The sequence below is a fragment of the Procambarus clarkii genome, chromosome 9 (assembly GCF_040958095.1).
Source record: "Procambarus clarkii isolate CNS0578487 chromosome 9, FALCON_Pclarkii_2.0, whole genome shotgun sequence".
NCBI classification, from domain to species: domain Eukaryota; kingdom Metazoa; phylum Arthropoda; class Malacostraca; order Decapoda; family Cambaridae; genus Procambarus; species Procambarus clarkii.
Window position 1 is genome coordinate 18,388,515 of NC_091158.1, and position 15,441 is coordinate 18,403,955.

At 40.4% G+C, this 15,441-nt stretch overlaps 1 protein-coding gene and 1 long non-coding RNA gene across 4 annotated transcripts; both read left to right on the forward strand.

Annotated features, from left to right (window-relative positions):
* Lamtor4 (Late endosomal/lysosomal adaptor, MAPK and MTOR activator 4) lies at nucleotides 1-8,877 on the forward strand. Of its 3 annotated transcripts, XM_045754991.2 has the most exons (5): nucleotides 68-193; nucleotides 1,935-1,982; nucleotides 2,712-2,790; nucleotides 6,817-6,937; nucleotides 7,379-8,877. In XM_045754991.2, exons 3-5 carry the CDS (start codon nucleotides 2,719-2,721, stop codon nucleotides 7,474-7,476), a joined length of 291 nt encoding a protein of 96 aa, XP_045610947.1. In that variant the 5' UTR covers nucleotides 68-193; nucleotides 1,935-1,982; nucleotides 2,712-2,718; the 3' UTR covers nucleotides 7,477-8,877. The 3 variants fall into 3 exon arrangements, with proteins under 3 accessions (XP_045610948.1, XP_045610945.1, XP_045610947.1); XM_045754992.2 differs by lacking the exons at nucleotides 68-193; nucleotides 1,935-1,982 and adding an exon at nucleotides 1-66; XM_045754989.2 differs by lacking the exon at nucleotides 1,935-1,982 and having other exon boundaries at nucleotides 12-193.
* Nucleotides 8,878-11,440: 2,563 nt separating this feature from the next.
* On the forward strand, nucleotides 11,441-14,024 carry LOC123766330 (uncharacterized). Its single transcript, XR_006773801.2, has 4 exons — nucleotides 11,441-11,465; nucleotides 12,097-12,234; nucleotides 12,796-12,885; nucleotides 13,057-14,024. It is a non-coding gene; the product is annotated as an uncharacterized lncRNA (long non-coding RNA).
* The last annotated feature ends 1,417 nt before the right edge of the window (nucleotides 14,025-15,441 follow it).

Below are 15,441 nucleotides of genomic sequence, written 5' to 3' on the forward strand. Positions count from 1 at the left end.
GCAGTTAGAACCTAAACTGAGCGCCGATTGGCTGGCAGCTCCGCCCTCCGTGATGACGGAGGACTGGTAGGAGACTTCCTCAGTTGCACTTGCGCAGAGGTTTTTCTGTTCCTCTGGTTCTTGTTACAGTTAACAGCAAGACGTTAGGGTCGGAAATTGTAACTGTATTGTGAAAATTGACATTAAGCTTTAGGTAAGGATGTAGCCTCGCTCCTGCTTCATTATACTGTATGATGTTATTTATACAATTCGTCTATCATTAGGATAATATTAATTGTTTACTGTATATGGTGGAATTTCTGTATTGGTTTAGTGTTGAACATAAACGTGAAAATATCGATTTTTAAATTACAGGCCTGTACCATACGTAAAGTTTATGTGATATTGTTTTACATGGTCCATAGAATTATCCAAAACCTCCTTTTAAATCATGCAAGTAAAGAATAAATATTACATGTTCGCTTACTATAATGTGGTGCTGCATGCAGAATGTTGAGAAAACGCAATTTTACTCATAAATAAAGTAATTTTACAACGAAATAAGACCGAAGTTGGTGGTAAGCGACTGCCATAAAAGTCAAAGATTTAAGCAGTTCCTAGACCTAGATTCACAAAGCGTCAAGTATTTCTTAAGTGGCTGTGTAATGAAAGTTTTAAAGAACTGTCAGAAGACCCCTATGCATAATTCACCAAGGTGGTCATATGTAGTTATTAGTAATTTAGATCTGGTTCTCCTAATTCTCAATAGAAAGTACTGGTATTTTTTTTCATTTGGCCAGTCAGAGAGGGCAACATTCTTTATTTTCAAATGCACAAATAAATCACATTTAATGTCATGTATCGATGAGCATCACCGATGCATCATGTTAATGTGAACTATTTGTGCATTTAAAGAGAAGCATTGGAAGGTAAAATTCCTATACCACACCAGAATGTATGGGGGTAATGTGTGAAGCCCGGACTTGGTATCAGTGGATGCCTCGGGAATCCTAGATGATTCGGTTGAATCCCAGGTTACGTTACTTTTGTAGCATATCGTAGTTCAGTTGTTTATGGCATGTGCTTGGGAGTTCCCTGTGTGCAGGTTTGAATCTTCCTCATGGCTCCTCTTGGTTTTCTTATTGTTTAGTCAATCACATTGCTGGCTCAGCTGGAGAAGTAACCAATTGTCATAAAAGGGGGCAGTTATTCAGAAATCTAGATAATATGTACTAGATATCCAAGTTACTAGCATTGTTTTATTGTTTTTTATTTTAAACTTCTGACAATTATTTACTTTACCAATGAATTGTGGAATTTAAAGACAAAAGATGTTTCTTGTTGAAGGCACAACTTTATTGGCAAGTGAACTTTGTATAGTACATATACTAAGGCGTTATGCTGCCTATACAGTATTGTAGTCTTCGATACGTGTAAGTTATTCTCAGTCCTCAGTACAGTATTTAGCAAATGGACATAATGTAATCTCCCTCTTTAAATGAATAGTAAAGGACTCCCATAGTAGAAATGTGTGGCATCAGCAACCATTAATATTTGATTTTCCACTTTAGGTTAAAGTTGGATGCCCAACATTAAAAACCCCTATGATGAGCATATTTTCATGAAAGGTATCTGGCATAAATGTTAAATCAAAGGATTTATCTGATATATAAATTAATGTAATGTCCTGTCTTGTATCTTCAAACAAATACTGTACTGTACTTTCAAATTGCCTTATCTCTTGACTGTCTTGGTTACCTCAATAGATATATACAGTATTTTAAACATACTGTATCATGAAAGCCACATTTTGTCCTCTACCACCATACAAACAGAATCCTTCTAAACACTAATGTAGCTTCTAACATCAAAAACAATGTTGTTCTTACTTGTATCTTCAATTTTTATTTTACTGAACAATTTTTTCTCTGGCTTTGTTTCTACTTTTTCTACAGTTTCTACATCAGAGGTTTTAACATTGGAATCACCAGACTTTCCTTAAGGTAACCTGGATACAGATGCATGGGATATTTGGAATACTATGACCTTCTTTCGAGCAAGACAGGAATTGAACCAGCATCCTGGGTAACCACAGATGTGCGCCTTAACCCATGGACCACGAATATGCAGAAAGTTACACTGCCTAGGATCTGGCCAGAGCCACTGGGCTGGTAACCAATCCAGGTTTTACATGTAACCTGCATACATTCTGGTGTTGGTAATGGAATTCTCTACCAAATAATCCTGTGATGTGCACAATGAAATCACAATGTGAATAAATATCAAATGAGGTCTATGAATTAAGGTGTGCCCCTAGGGTTACCTAGGATGCAGGTTTGAGCCATCCAATTTCTGGAGTAATAAGAAAAACCTTATTTTGAATCTACAAACAAGTCTCATTTTTAGGTGGATGAATGACTTTTCTGGTAAATTACTATAGTGTATAAATTAAATACCCAAACTTCTACATTTTAGCAACATTAGTATTGAAATTTTATCATTCCCCTGTCACTAAATTTTTTTTTTTTCAAGAATGGCTAAAATTCACTGCATTAATTGGCTCTAAGACGTGCTCAAAATGCTGTGTGTGTATTAGTGGTTTTGCAAGGATGAATAGTATATATGACATAACCACCAAAATATGTACAGTACTGTACTTTCCCAACCCATTGCACCTTCTTGTATATACTGTATAAATGTATATACACTATTTATTTTAATAAATATTGCAGATTAAACATGCATGGAATAGGGAGAATTCCAGACGAGGTTGGTCATCTCATACTGAGTGAGGATGGTGCCGTCATTGCAGTAAGTTTTGTGAAAATATAGTGTGTGTGTTTTGGGGGGGTGAGGGTCTGAATAGATGAAGGTAGTATTGTCAGCAAATAGTATAAGCTTAATGTTATATACATCAATGATTTGCCAAATGTTTCTAAGAAATAGGAGAGGTCCTAAGATGCCCTGTGGCATTCCTACAGTTAGTGGTAGAGTAGGGAATATTATGTCATTGGTGGCTACATATTAGTGTCTGTCATCAAGATATGATCGAATATAATTCAGAGCGAAGCCTCGTATTCTATAGTGATGGAGTTTAAGTAATAGGAAGTTATGGTTTACAGTATCAAAGGTCAATAAAGTCAATAAAGAGGCCAATTGGAAACTGATCCAAGTGATTGAATTATGGATATGATGTCTGACAGGCTGACTGGTAAAAGGAGTAGTTAGGATAGTTGCCAGTGAGGTATGAAGTAACATGTACCTGGACCTGTGGGATTTTTCTGGCAAGGTTAGCATCAATTGATGAAAAGAAGCTATTAAATTCAGTTGCCATTTCCGAGTTTCTAAGCAAGTGTGTGTAACCCTCATTGGAGAGTTTTATCTGCTTATGTGATCATTGTTTAGATCCTAGGATGTTAGAGATGGCTTTCCATGTGATTTTCATATTTACTTTTGCATCCATTCTCATCAAGGGAACATTTAGCTCTTATTACAGTATACAGTACTGGTAACCATTGATGAGTATTTCTTTATTACTACTTTTGAAACTAGGCCAATCCTATGTTTTGTTTTTCATATTCATGTTTCTTGTTAATGGCTTTAAGTTTGCCACTTGTGAGTCAGGGGTTGTTTAATCTTTTTGACAGTTATTTGCTTGGTAAAGAGAGAACTGTGTGTGTAGTAAAGGCTCAGTTTTGGAGAGAAAAATGTCGGTTGTAGTGCTCCTTTGTTGCATCATCTTGCAACAGGTCCTAGAGCTTCTAAGCTAAGTTTTGATCATCTTAGGACTCGTTTTGTGCGAGCCTTGTTTGCTAGTGGAACGTTCCATTATAATATTTGCCTTGTGTGCATGTTTTCTGCCTGGTTCTGTTGTGTGGACTTGGCTTTTTGTGCTCCAAACTGCAAGTACCCAGCAGTCACTTCCCTGGGTGTTCATTATCATTCTCTGGTATGTTCGCCCTTTTGAGGCTAGACTGCCAGGATGGGGATTACCTTACCTTAGGTATTTCAGGGGCTTTCTGACTGCTGTTTAGGCCCTTGGTTGGGGGCATTCATTAGGTTGTGTGCAGTGCACTTGGGGATTGTACACTTGTTTATACAGCATACTGTAGGCATCAATACAGTATACAGCACAGGGAATGGGGCTGAATGTAGTCCCAATTTTCTTTAGTGAGCATCTCCACTACCTGGGAGCACCTGTATGGCTTACTACAGGCAGGCCTTGGTATTCCAAAGTGGGTCTCTGGTGAGATCAATTATGCATAATGGATGGACCATCGAGCACAGACACTCCCATTGCGAGTTTGAAAACTGTTTGTTGCTTTGCTATGTGGCAATGATCGTTCTTTCTGCCTCTGCCATGCTGCCTGTTGGATTGATGGCTCTTGTGATTTAAAATTCTGTGGAGGTGTGTTCTCCATGGGTTCTGATCCTGTCTCTGCAGTATCAGGGGCATTTCAAGCAGCTGCCACATTATAGGCTATCTTGAGCTCATCTTGACATGATTTCAGGGCTTAGCGTTCTCGCGGCCCGATCCTCGACCAGGCCTCCTTTTTGTTATACAACCCTAGGAAACGGCCCGTAGCAACTGTCTAACTCCCAGGTACCTATTTACTGCTAAATTAAATACCTGTACCTGGCTAGGTTTGCCTGGTTTCAGCATATGTGACTTTGTTCTTGGATGGAAGCCCTGGGATTGCCCCATGTGGTGTATAAGGACCTGGAATTGGAGGTATTGGTGAATTTCCACTTTGACTCTGCCATGCCTCCTCTTCCTTACCAGGCAGGTATGGTTCTCACCCACTTCAGGCTCCAAAACATCTTTGGGGTTTCAGTTGGCAAGGCAAACTTGGCAAATTCAATCTAGTCCTGCCAAGGTTATGGAGTTTTCTCCTTCACAATTGCATGCTTCCTCTGTATATTCTCTTTAAAGAATACCTTTCTTCCAAGACATTGTATGATGTCTTTGGCTGTGTCCTGGAGTTTTCATGGCTGGCTCCTGGGGCTTGGGGGCAACCCAATTTTGTACCCTTCAAAGCCCATGAATTCTTCTTGGTATTTTATAATTCCAAGAAGAATTGTATGCTCACATGAGGGGTCTCTTATCCTCCTGATCAGTACAAGTTTGATTTGACCCTGGCTCCCCACAGGATATGTTTGTGTTTTACTTTGGGTTCTGCAGATTAATCTTCCAGAGTTTTCCCTCTTCCAAAGTCTCTCCTTCAGTCACTCGTGAAGACCATTATGCGGTACCTTCTGTGGCATTTGAACCTCGCTTCCATGAGGGACCCTGCTTTTTTTGAGTTGGGTCAGCATTACCATTTTTGGCTAAAATTACAAATTCATCCTGGCTGGCTAGCAATACAATTTTTTCTTGGGGGCTTGGCAGAGGTTATGTTATCTCTATGTTTGAATGGCATGAACTGTCAAACATTCTTCAGGTGTTTCTTATTTCCCACTAAAGGACTGCTTGTTTGCTCCTGCTCTTGCCAAGGATGTTGGTAAGTGGCTGCTTCACATTCAGCTGCCAGTTATGTCTGCTGCCCTTATCACTAAAGATTCCCAGGTGTATTTGCACATGATAATGGCCATGCATTTTTTGTGTGTGTGGGGGGGGTGGGGGGTGCTCTTGTGGCGCTCCTTTCTGATCAGCTGTGTGAGGACATTGTTTTTCTTGCCCGAAACGCTTTGCGTAATAGTGGCTTTAGGCATTGCAGCTCTATCTATAAATCCATCAACTTTTGTATTTCACCTTGTATGTATGTACTTTACCTGAATAAATATTTGTATTTGTATTTGACATGGACTCACTTGGTTTGGTTCCAGGTGCAGAGGCTTTAATCTTGGGCAAAGCTGTGCAACCTTCCTTTTGGTGCTGGTGCGGCCATTTTACGTAACTCACCTTGCACATAGGCTGGCTCTCCTTGCCCACTCTTTAGATACAGCTTAGTCCTTAACCTTTTTTGTCCTTCCCTTTTTTTGCCTCTCCTCTTTCCTGGGGATACTGTTGCACAGTTCCTTTCAATGGCAGCTACTTGCTGCCATCTGATTTCCCAACTTTTGGTTACTCAGGGTTTTATTCCTCATGCTTGGAGGCAGTCTGGTATGGCTGAGGTCATGCTTGCTGTTGGTCGAGGTAGGTCTTTGTGGGTTCCAGAGTCTCGGGCTATTTCACTTCCTGTGGAGCATGCTTCTGCTCATAGTAAGCCCTCCCCCCCCCCCAGTTTGAACACCCAAATTCTCTACTGTTCAAGTGGTTGGGGGGACCATTCCTTTCTTTCATCCAATCCCAAATCATTATCCTCCTATCCCTTCCAAGTGCTATATAGTCATAATGGCCTAGCACTTTCCCGTGACAATTGCCATGCCTTGTAGCACATACCACAGGAGCATCCTACTAAACAATTCATTTTAATTTTTAATTACAATTTAAATAAAAATACTTTAGTGTAATGAAAAATAATGTAATTTTACAATATTGTTTTTATTTTAAAGGCAATATTAATGGCCAGGATAGAAGCAAACTGCTAAATGTCATTGGAAATTAGAAAATCAGAGATTAACCTACTGAATAAGGCTCAGAGTACAGTAGTTTAGGACCCTCAAGTAATTTGCACATTCATTGATCCCATACCCACACAGTGGGCTATACAACCTGCCTAGAAATACCCCTTGTAGCAATGTTGCCAAGATTGGTCATAATAAATAATTATTCCCTTACCATCTCGTGGAATAAGACAAGGGTAATTTATTTATTATTTAGCAAGGACTAATCAATTATGTACAGTAGATTTTCTTTAGTTGTCATTATCACTTAAAAAACAAATTGTTTTCCAGTCCGGAGGTGAACTAGAAAATGCTGAGCAGATGGGTGCTACTGTGATGAGTCTGTTATCATGTACCAGCAAGGCACAGTTGTGGCCTGGTGATTCTGGAGATGCCTTCAAGAAGATATCAAGTATGTTAAGTAGCAGCCTTGTGGCTGAATTAGCCATTACTGTTCCTGGATAAAAATATTTTAGAATAGAAATACTATATTTTTGTTCTTCTCTCTCTGTCAATTAGCAGCAGTCATCACAGTAAATGAGGAAACTATGAATTTACAATTTTGGTCACAGTATTACCGTTTTTGGTCATTTTACTGTGTAATTGTGTAATTTGGTAATTTACATTTACAATTTACATTACGTTTACTGTGTAATTTGGTAATTTTTTGGCTGTCTTGCAGAATGTTATCTTCATTTCTTATACCATAAGTTAGGCTTAATAATATGCTTTGTAGTGCTGTGAATCTCCCAAATTCAAGTATGATGTGGTGTATTACAATTAATAACTTCATGTTGCAATGAAGTAAAAATGTACTTGAAATTTGAAGAGTAATTTTTCTTTTTCCTTTCAGTAACGTACACTGACCACAGCTACATCATTTGCTTGTCCAACAAGAACATCCACATCGTAAAGAGAAAGTTTATTCCTCACGAACCTATAAAAGTTTAGCGAGTTGTTGTAATCTTTAGTTGTAAGGCAAACATTAAAGCTCGTTATTACAAAAAAAAACTGTACAGGATGTGTTTGTGCAGTACAGTATATATAATTTTTCAAGACTTTCTTTGAATCTTACATATTCCAGAAGTAATTTTCTAATATAGTCTTGTTTAGTTTGAGTGTCTACACACATTTCGGCTTTTCATTGAATGAGATTTTGGGATGATTTGTCCTTGCACCCCCCATTCTGTAATTATATTTTATGCTGTACTGTATATACATTTGAAAAGCGGAGAATTGTAATTCAGCATTTACTAAGGCAATTTTGTTGCATTTAAAAGTTTGTAAAAAGGACCAATATATACCTTCTCAAGTTACAATGTATTTAATTGCTGCACTCCTTTTTAAACATTATTCAAAACAGTTGCTGTAAATAATTATAATCTCCTTAAAATTGACTATTGCTGCCATAAATGAACATACTGTAATTCAATTTTGTGTGGTATTCATCATTCTTTAGGTGAGACTTCACTATACATCTTGGATATTTTTAACAGTTTCTAATCCAAGAGGGAATCTAACCCATCATAATTGGTTGCCAGGGAGTACCTGGATGGGCAGCAGGGAAAAAAATGGCATATGGTTAAAAATGTCTAATGGTATTTACTTTTGTTTTCCTCTAAACTCTACTAGGTGTGTATGCAATTTAATGATTAAATGTAAAATCTGTTCTTAAGTGTTCAGTGTTTAACCAACACTTGAAACAATCCAACAATACCACATCTCGACCTGTCCTTGGGATACCTCGGTACTTATGTCACATAATGCTCATGGTTCCTATGCTGCTAATGTTCAGTTTCCCTGTGGTAGATTTACAATTATTAGCTACAGGCACCATCCCTTCCTAACTTACCATAGTACCCGTCCCATCGCCGGGGACAGCAGAATAGTTTGTTTACTCAAATTTTGAACAATAATTGTAATTTTCCATTCCTACTTCTGGTGTCCTCACCTAGTTGTGCTTGTGGGGGGTTCAGCTCTGCCTCTTTGGTCCTGCCTACTGCCAATCAACTGGTGTACAGATTCCTGAGCCTACTGGGCTCTTATCATGTCTACATTTGAAACTTTGTATGGAGTCTGCCTCCACCACATCACTGCCTAATGCATCCCATCTGTTAACTACTCTTGACATTGAAAAGGTTATTTCTAACATCCCTGTTGCTCATTTGTGTATTAAGTTTCCATCTGTGTCCCACCAATGCTAAACAGTTTCTCTTTATCTACCCTGTCAATTCCTCTGCGAATGCTGTATGTGTTAGTGGCTTTACAAGAATGTAATAACATCAATGCTATATACTGTACTCTCATAAATCTAATGTACCTTCTTGTATATAAATAAATATATACCCTGAATGTTCTCTTTACCCCCACATTTACTCAGTGCCACCACATGCACCCTGTGCGGAGCTAGGATCCAGGTATAGTACAGAAGGGTTCATTCTTGACACAATCGAGAATTCCAGGTTCGAATCCCGGGCGGGACAGAAATGGTTGGGCAGAGGATGGCACTGAGACCTTGTTGGACTGAATACAGAGGATGGCACGAAGACCTTGTGGGACTGAGCATAGACAACGGCACAGAGACCTTGTGGGACTGAGCACAGGACGACACGAGACCTCGTGGGACTGAGTACAGAAAACGACATGGAGACCTTGTGGGACTGAGCACAAAAACTTGTGGAACTGGGTCCGGAGACCTTGTGGGACTGAGCACGGAGACCTTGTGGGACTGAGCACAGAGTGCTGCAAATTTAGCTAAATCATTTGCTCGTAAGAAGGGAATTAATTATCATCTATGATTGCCTCTGAGCAGCCTGAGAGCGGCAATATTCCGAGAAAATAAAGAAAATCTAGTTGACTTGAGGCAACGTTAAATAATGAATAATAATAATAATTATTATTATTAAAATTATTAATTAAGATTGATAGTTCCCCTATGGTATACATAGCTATCACCTATCGCTCCTTATTTTAGTATTTTGGATGTGTTTTAAGGCTAAATAATTAAGATTGTAGTAAAGTCGTCAGCGAAGATGATAGCTGTTGACAGATCAATGCTTTCTTGACTAAAAATAGTTTACTCTACTGAAAATAGTTACAAAAAAAAAGTTATAATAAGTCTCCATTCTGTGTCGACTAGTGTTTCAAACCATTATTTAAACCACTATTCTACAGTGCTTCCTGTTAAAGGTTAGCACTTAGGAGAAATCTTGGCGCTTCTCAGTAAATTATCATAAGTACTCATAAGTTCTTACATATAATAATGATGCTTTCGCTAAACATTATATACAATAGTGTAAGCTTTGAAAAATCTTAGAGAATGGATTGACGGAACGTTAATAGAAAACGATGTAATGGGGGAATGTCTATAGGGTACACTACTGCAAACAGGATGTATATAGAGTACACAATGTTTATGGAGAGTACTACTACTACCAACCTGGTAGTTGGTAGTAGTAGTAGTAGGCGTACTCTTGGAATATCAAATAGGTATTTGTTTCTGGTGTGGTGCCCATGGCTTCTGTTACAACCTCCTAGGAAGCATTTAAGGTCAGGATTGACATTACAGTTTTAAATATATACAGTACACATGAGAGGATGTGCAGTGACCTAATATCTAACATATTCAAAGATCTAAGTAAGGGTACCGAGTGCTGTCTGGGGCACATATATTGGGGGATTGGGTAGCACTAGATAACAGTGTGAGTTTAAATTCTAATTCTAATTCTAATTCATTTTTTTTTATTCAGGAAAAGTACATGCATAGATGATTTACAAACATAATGTTGGATTTATAGATAGAGGTAGTACATACTAAAGTCACTAAAGCACTAGGTAGGAAACTCTGAAGATGAAATTAGGTACTTTTTGGTTTTATTTTTGAATAAGGCAAAAGTTGGACAGCTTTTCAACTCGTTAGGGAGTGAGTTCCATAGACTAGTGTTTTTACGCAGATTAAGTTTGACTCTGGAGATATCAGAGATATATTTATTTCTGGTGTGGTGATTATGGGTTCTATTACATATATATAGCATGTTTACAGATTTTAAAAGGGGGCTGAGTGTTATCTGAAAGCAAAGTTTGTTATTGTTCTGATAACAGATTTTTGCTGGGTGATGATAGACTTGATGTAGTTTGCAGTGGTTGAACCCCGAAGCACAAATAACATACGTAAGATAGGGATAGATTAGTGCGTAGTATAGTGAGAGGAGAGCAGAGTTACGTACATAATATCTGATTTTAGAGAGTAGCTAGTTAGCTTTAGTTCATTTATTATGCACCCCCCACACCATCTTGTGGGCGTTAGTGGAAAAAGTTACAGAGGCAGATAATGGGCTCAGGGATCTCGAACTCATTGATGATGTGACGACGTATATTGAGTTTTGTAACTAGCTCATCAAGACTGTAACTTGCTCAGAGAGTATTCCAACAGTTTTTGAGACTTTTTTTGGTTATGTGTTGTACGTGGGGGGCTGAAGTTGAGTCTCTTGTCTAAGTATAGGGCAAGGAACTATCCATCATTTTCAGTGCTGATTTTAACATTGTCTATTTGAAGATTTATTGCATTTGTTGATTTGCTTCCAAGATAAGATTGCAAATGTTGCTCTGTTGTACCTATTGTTCTGTTGCAACAGTTACAATAGAATGTTGTATTTGATTTGTGAATTAGATTTTGAAATTAACAACTTAAAAACATTCAAGCTGGGGATCATTATTGGTTCATTAGAGACTCGTTCGTATTTTGGGGGAAGTGAAGGAGTGGCTGTTGGCCATTGATAATTGACACTTCAGACTCGCAAAATGTTAACCAATGGGGTGAGTTTTAGGGTGAATGTCAACCAATCAGCGGCCGGGGGTGGGTTGCCTGCTGGATATAAAAGGGACGATGAGACAAAAAGCACTTCAGTGTGTTTTACGTCACTTTTGGTATACAGTTCCAGGTTCGTCTCTTGCAGTTCAGCTGTATGTGGCGGATCCCCCCTCTCCCCCTGCCCCTTGATGCGTCCCCCTCCCTCCCCCCCCCCTGCCTCTTGTTGCGTCCCCCTCCCTCCTCCTTCCCCACCACCCCCTTGTTGCGTCCCCACCACCCCCTTGTTGCGTCCCCACCCCCCCCCCTTGTGGCGTCCCCACCCTGTTTCCCCACCACCCCCTTGTTGCGTCCCCAACCCCCCCTCCTTGTTGCGTCCCCAACCCCCCCTCCTTGTTGCGTCCCCACCACCCCCCCCTTGTGGCGTCCCCACCACCCCCCCCTTGTGGCGTCCCCACCACCCCCCCTTGTGGCGTCCCCACCACCCCCCTTGTGGCGTCCCCACCACCCCCTTGTTGCGTCCCCACCCTCTTTCCCCACCACCCCCTTGTTGCGTCCCCACCCTCTTTCCCCACCACCCCCTTGTTGCGTCCCCACCACCCCCCTTGTGGCGTCCCCACCCAACTCTTTCCTCCCCACCCCCCTGCCTCTTGCGTCACCACCCCCTTTCTTCCCCCTGCCCCTCTACCAGTGTTCCGTCTCGCTTACTTTTCCCTAGTTTCTCGTACTAGAACTTGTAAAGTGTATGGGTCAACTTATTTCAGATTTGCCCTGACGGATCGAAGGTTGGGTTAAGTGTGCATAATGCTGCGTGTGGCACTATAGCAGAGACAAACTGGCCTGTGACGCTCTTGTATCATGAGGCTATCCCATAACGTCTACTCTACAACTCTAATAATTCGGTATGTATTACTAATTTCTGTAAGTGTACAATGGGGTTATTGGCTCTTAAAACGTAACTACAAATTCGGAACTAAACTTGAAATTTAATAACATGGCTACTTAAATTCAGCAGGCTAGGGATGCAATTCTAGGAATGAGTAACTAGTGACATTTTCTACAAACCAGGACATGTTAATCTTTACTATGTCCATCCATGGTGTTAGTCTTTATTTTTTTAACACGAGTGCCCCGGGGGTCTACACAAGGCAGTCAGAAGCTTGACAAACGCGCCTTTAAGTAAATAAGTAAAGTTCAGATGCTAGTCTCCGGACACTTGCCCCCAGTGGATTGCTCTAGCAGCTCGGTAATGTACAGTATAGCCATGCACGTTCACTGCGATTAAAAGTTACTTAGGACAATGTTAATAGTTAAATGTAGCTTTTTTTTAAGCTTTTAAATAAACTAGAGTACTGTTCTGTAAAATTAAAGATTGAAATACATGTGCATTAAATATGGTCCTGCTGGACTAAGACCTACAAAATGGCCAGGCACTTCTCTAATATTAAATGGTTTTTTCTTAGGTGGAATAAATTTCATCTGGACAAGTGTCCTCGGGCGAGGCAGTCATCCTGGTACATTTTGTCCTACAACACCCACTGACTTCACACTAGGTTAGTATGGCTTTAATTTATTCATTGTCATACAGCTCAAATTGTCATAACATACGGCGTTTCGTAGATTTTTAAAGTGCATGCGACTCATAAGGGCTTAAACGGCTGTAGAGGTCTGCAAGTTAATTTGTAAAGATTTAAGTTCTAATAACTCTCCCCTTCCGTCCCCAGGCTCGGGCGACCACAACAGACCACGAGGACTTGGCGTACCGAAGAACATCTATAACGACGGCATAGTGGCACGACGTTACCTGTCACAGGTCTGTCATCTGACGCCAGCCTTTTGATATTTTTTGTCGGAAAATGGCAAAGTTTCCTAAATTGTGAAGTTGTAAAAAATTTAATTAGTTCATAATCTTGTTGAATATCTTGGCTAAGTCTTATTAATGCTTTGTCTACACAACTTGCCACCAGGGACCAAAAGTGTCGTTAGGGTAAATATTATGGAAAAATTAATACACTTCGAATAAGGAAAACTATTAATGTCCTGTGACTTGTATGTCAATTTTGTGACATTTGAACAATGCAGGGGTGGAGTGTTAAAAGTGAAATTATATGTATACCAGTACATACCAGTGTAGGTGGATGTGAAACCTAGTTGTAGCATTATTTTTGGGCTTTGCTAGGTATAAAAGATAAGACAGGTCAGTCTTTTATTTTTGTTTGGCAGTGAGTGTGCATATAGAAACTTGCACGCTGGGTTGACCCTCCGGTGTTCCAGAAATACATTTTTGCAAGTTTTTCGTATTAAAACCCATTCTGACAACGCAACTAAATGACTTTAGTTGCTTATTTCTCTCTCCACAGAACTACATTCTATATTACGACCCAGTATAGTAGAAAAATAAGCTAATTTTCATGTACATATTCATATAGTACAGATTTAATTACCTTCCTAGTTTTAGGAAGATAATGGAAGGATGGAGTTATCAGGAGAAAGCGCAAAGCCATTAAGACTACATAGCCCTTGGAATGGGATGGTAAAAATTATTACAAAGAAACTACCGTCTACCAAGAAACTAAGACAGGGTGGTAGTTTCCACACCCTGGAAACTCAATGTAATTCTAGCAAGACTGTTAAATAATTTATTAGAATTGTCAGAAGTGTACCTTTTAGTTAAAAATTTTAACTAATGCACGCATGGTCTTTTAGGTTATTCCATCTGAACTAAGATTTTTATATTAGCAATTTATCTTTAATTGGTTAAAGGGGATTTTTTTTAATTTAAAAACGGCAAAGATGCGAGAATCTGTCACACACTTGACCTGGCAATGAGTAACGTCAGCCTCATGAATTGTAGATTAGACCTCTCACTGGCTTCAGTTTGTCCCCTACTCCCTGAAGGGCGGTGACCCTCGTGTTGAAAACATCTTGGAGCAAGAGTACACATGCTCGGGCTGTCACCTGACCGGGAGAAGTTGTTGGTTGAACCCTTCCCTCTGCTCTTCTGCGTTCCGTAATTGCTGCCTCCATTAGTCCCAGCAATTGGGTTTTTCAAGGATCTCTTGTAGCTCAAATTAATGGAACACTTTTTCAATCTGATCCTGCCGATTTTAGCTCAGACTTAACTCGGTAAGACTTAACAGTTATTCCGAACATTTGATGGTGCTACATAGCCTTCCCGGTTTGGTGCCGCCTTTTTGATAATTACTTAACCAAGTGTTTACCACCCATAATAAGCTTCAGGGGCATTACTAAATGCAAGATAAGAGGAAGGTGGTGTATGGGGAGAGCCGAGTATCTAGTTTAGAGGTAGATTCTGGGAAGTCTCTGAACAATTCCAAACTATACCCGTTTACCCGGGTTTGTGGATTCAGGATACCAGCAGCAGCATCTAACAGCCTAGTCATTTTGATTACTTAACAGCCTAGTCAAAGACCGGGCCGCGAGAACATTGTATCCGGCAGTACAAATCATAAGGAAGGTAAGATAAAATGCAAGAGTTTCAAGTAGCAATTTATTATTGAAATTACAAGTTTGTCACGAATTGGCGCGAGGGATTAAGAAAGCGAGTTCTTAGATCAGATGAACAGTGATGATTGGGTACAGTATATCGCTTTGTTCCGTCGTTGTTAAAGTTCAGTAGAGGATTGTCCTCGTTACCTTCTCGTCTGGCTGTAGTTGGTCCGACCTGAGGACGAGAGGAAGTTAACATTAGGAATGTCAGTTTTATGAGATGATTGCACAATTTTTATTCTTTTACTGTTACATAGCAGTTCATTAAGCCTTCGTTAGACACTAGCAACTTTCGCTACCGCCCCCAGGACAGGTGGGCGCCCCACTACCGCCCCCAGGACGGGTGTGGGGCCCACTACCACCCCCAGGACGGGTGTGGGCCCCACTACCACCCCCAGGACGGGTGTGGGCCCCACTACCGCCCCCAGGACGGGTGTGGGCCCCACTACCGCCCCCAGGACGGGTGTGGGCCCCACTACCGCCCCCCAGGACGGGTATAGGGTCCACTACCGCCCCCCAGGATAGTTATGGGGTCCACTACTGCCCCCAAGAAGGGTGTGGGGCCTGCTGCCGCCCCCCAGGGCGGGTATGGGGACCAC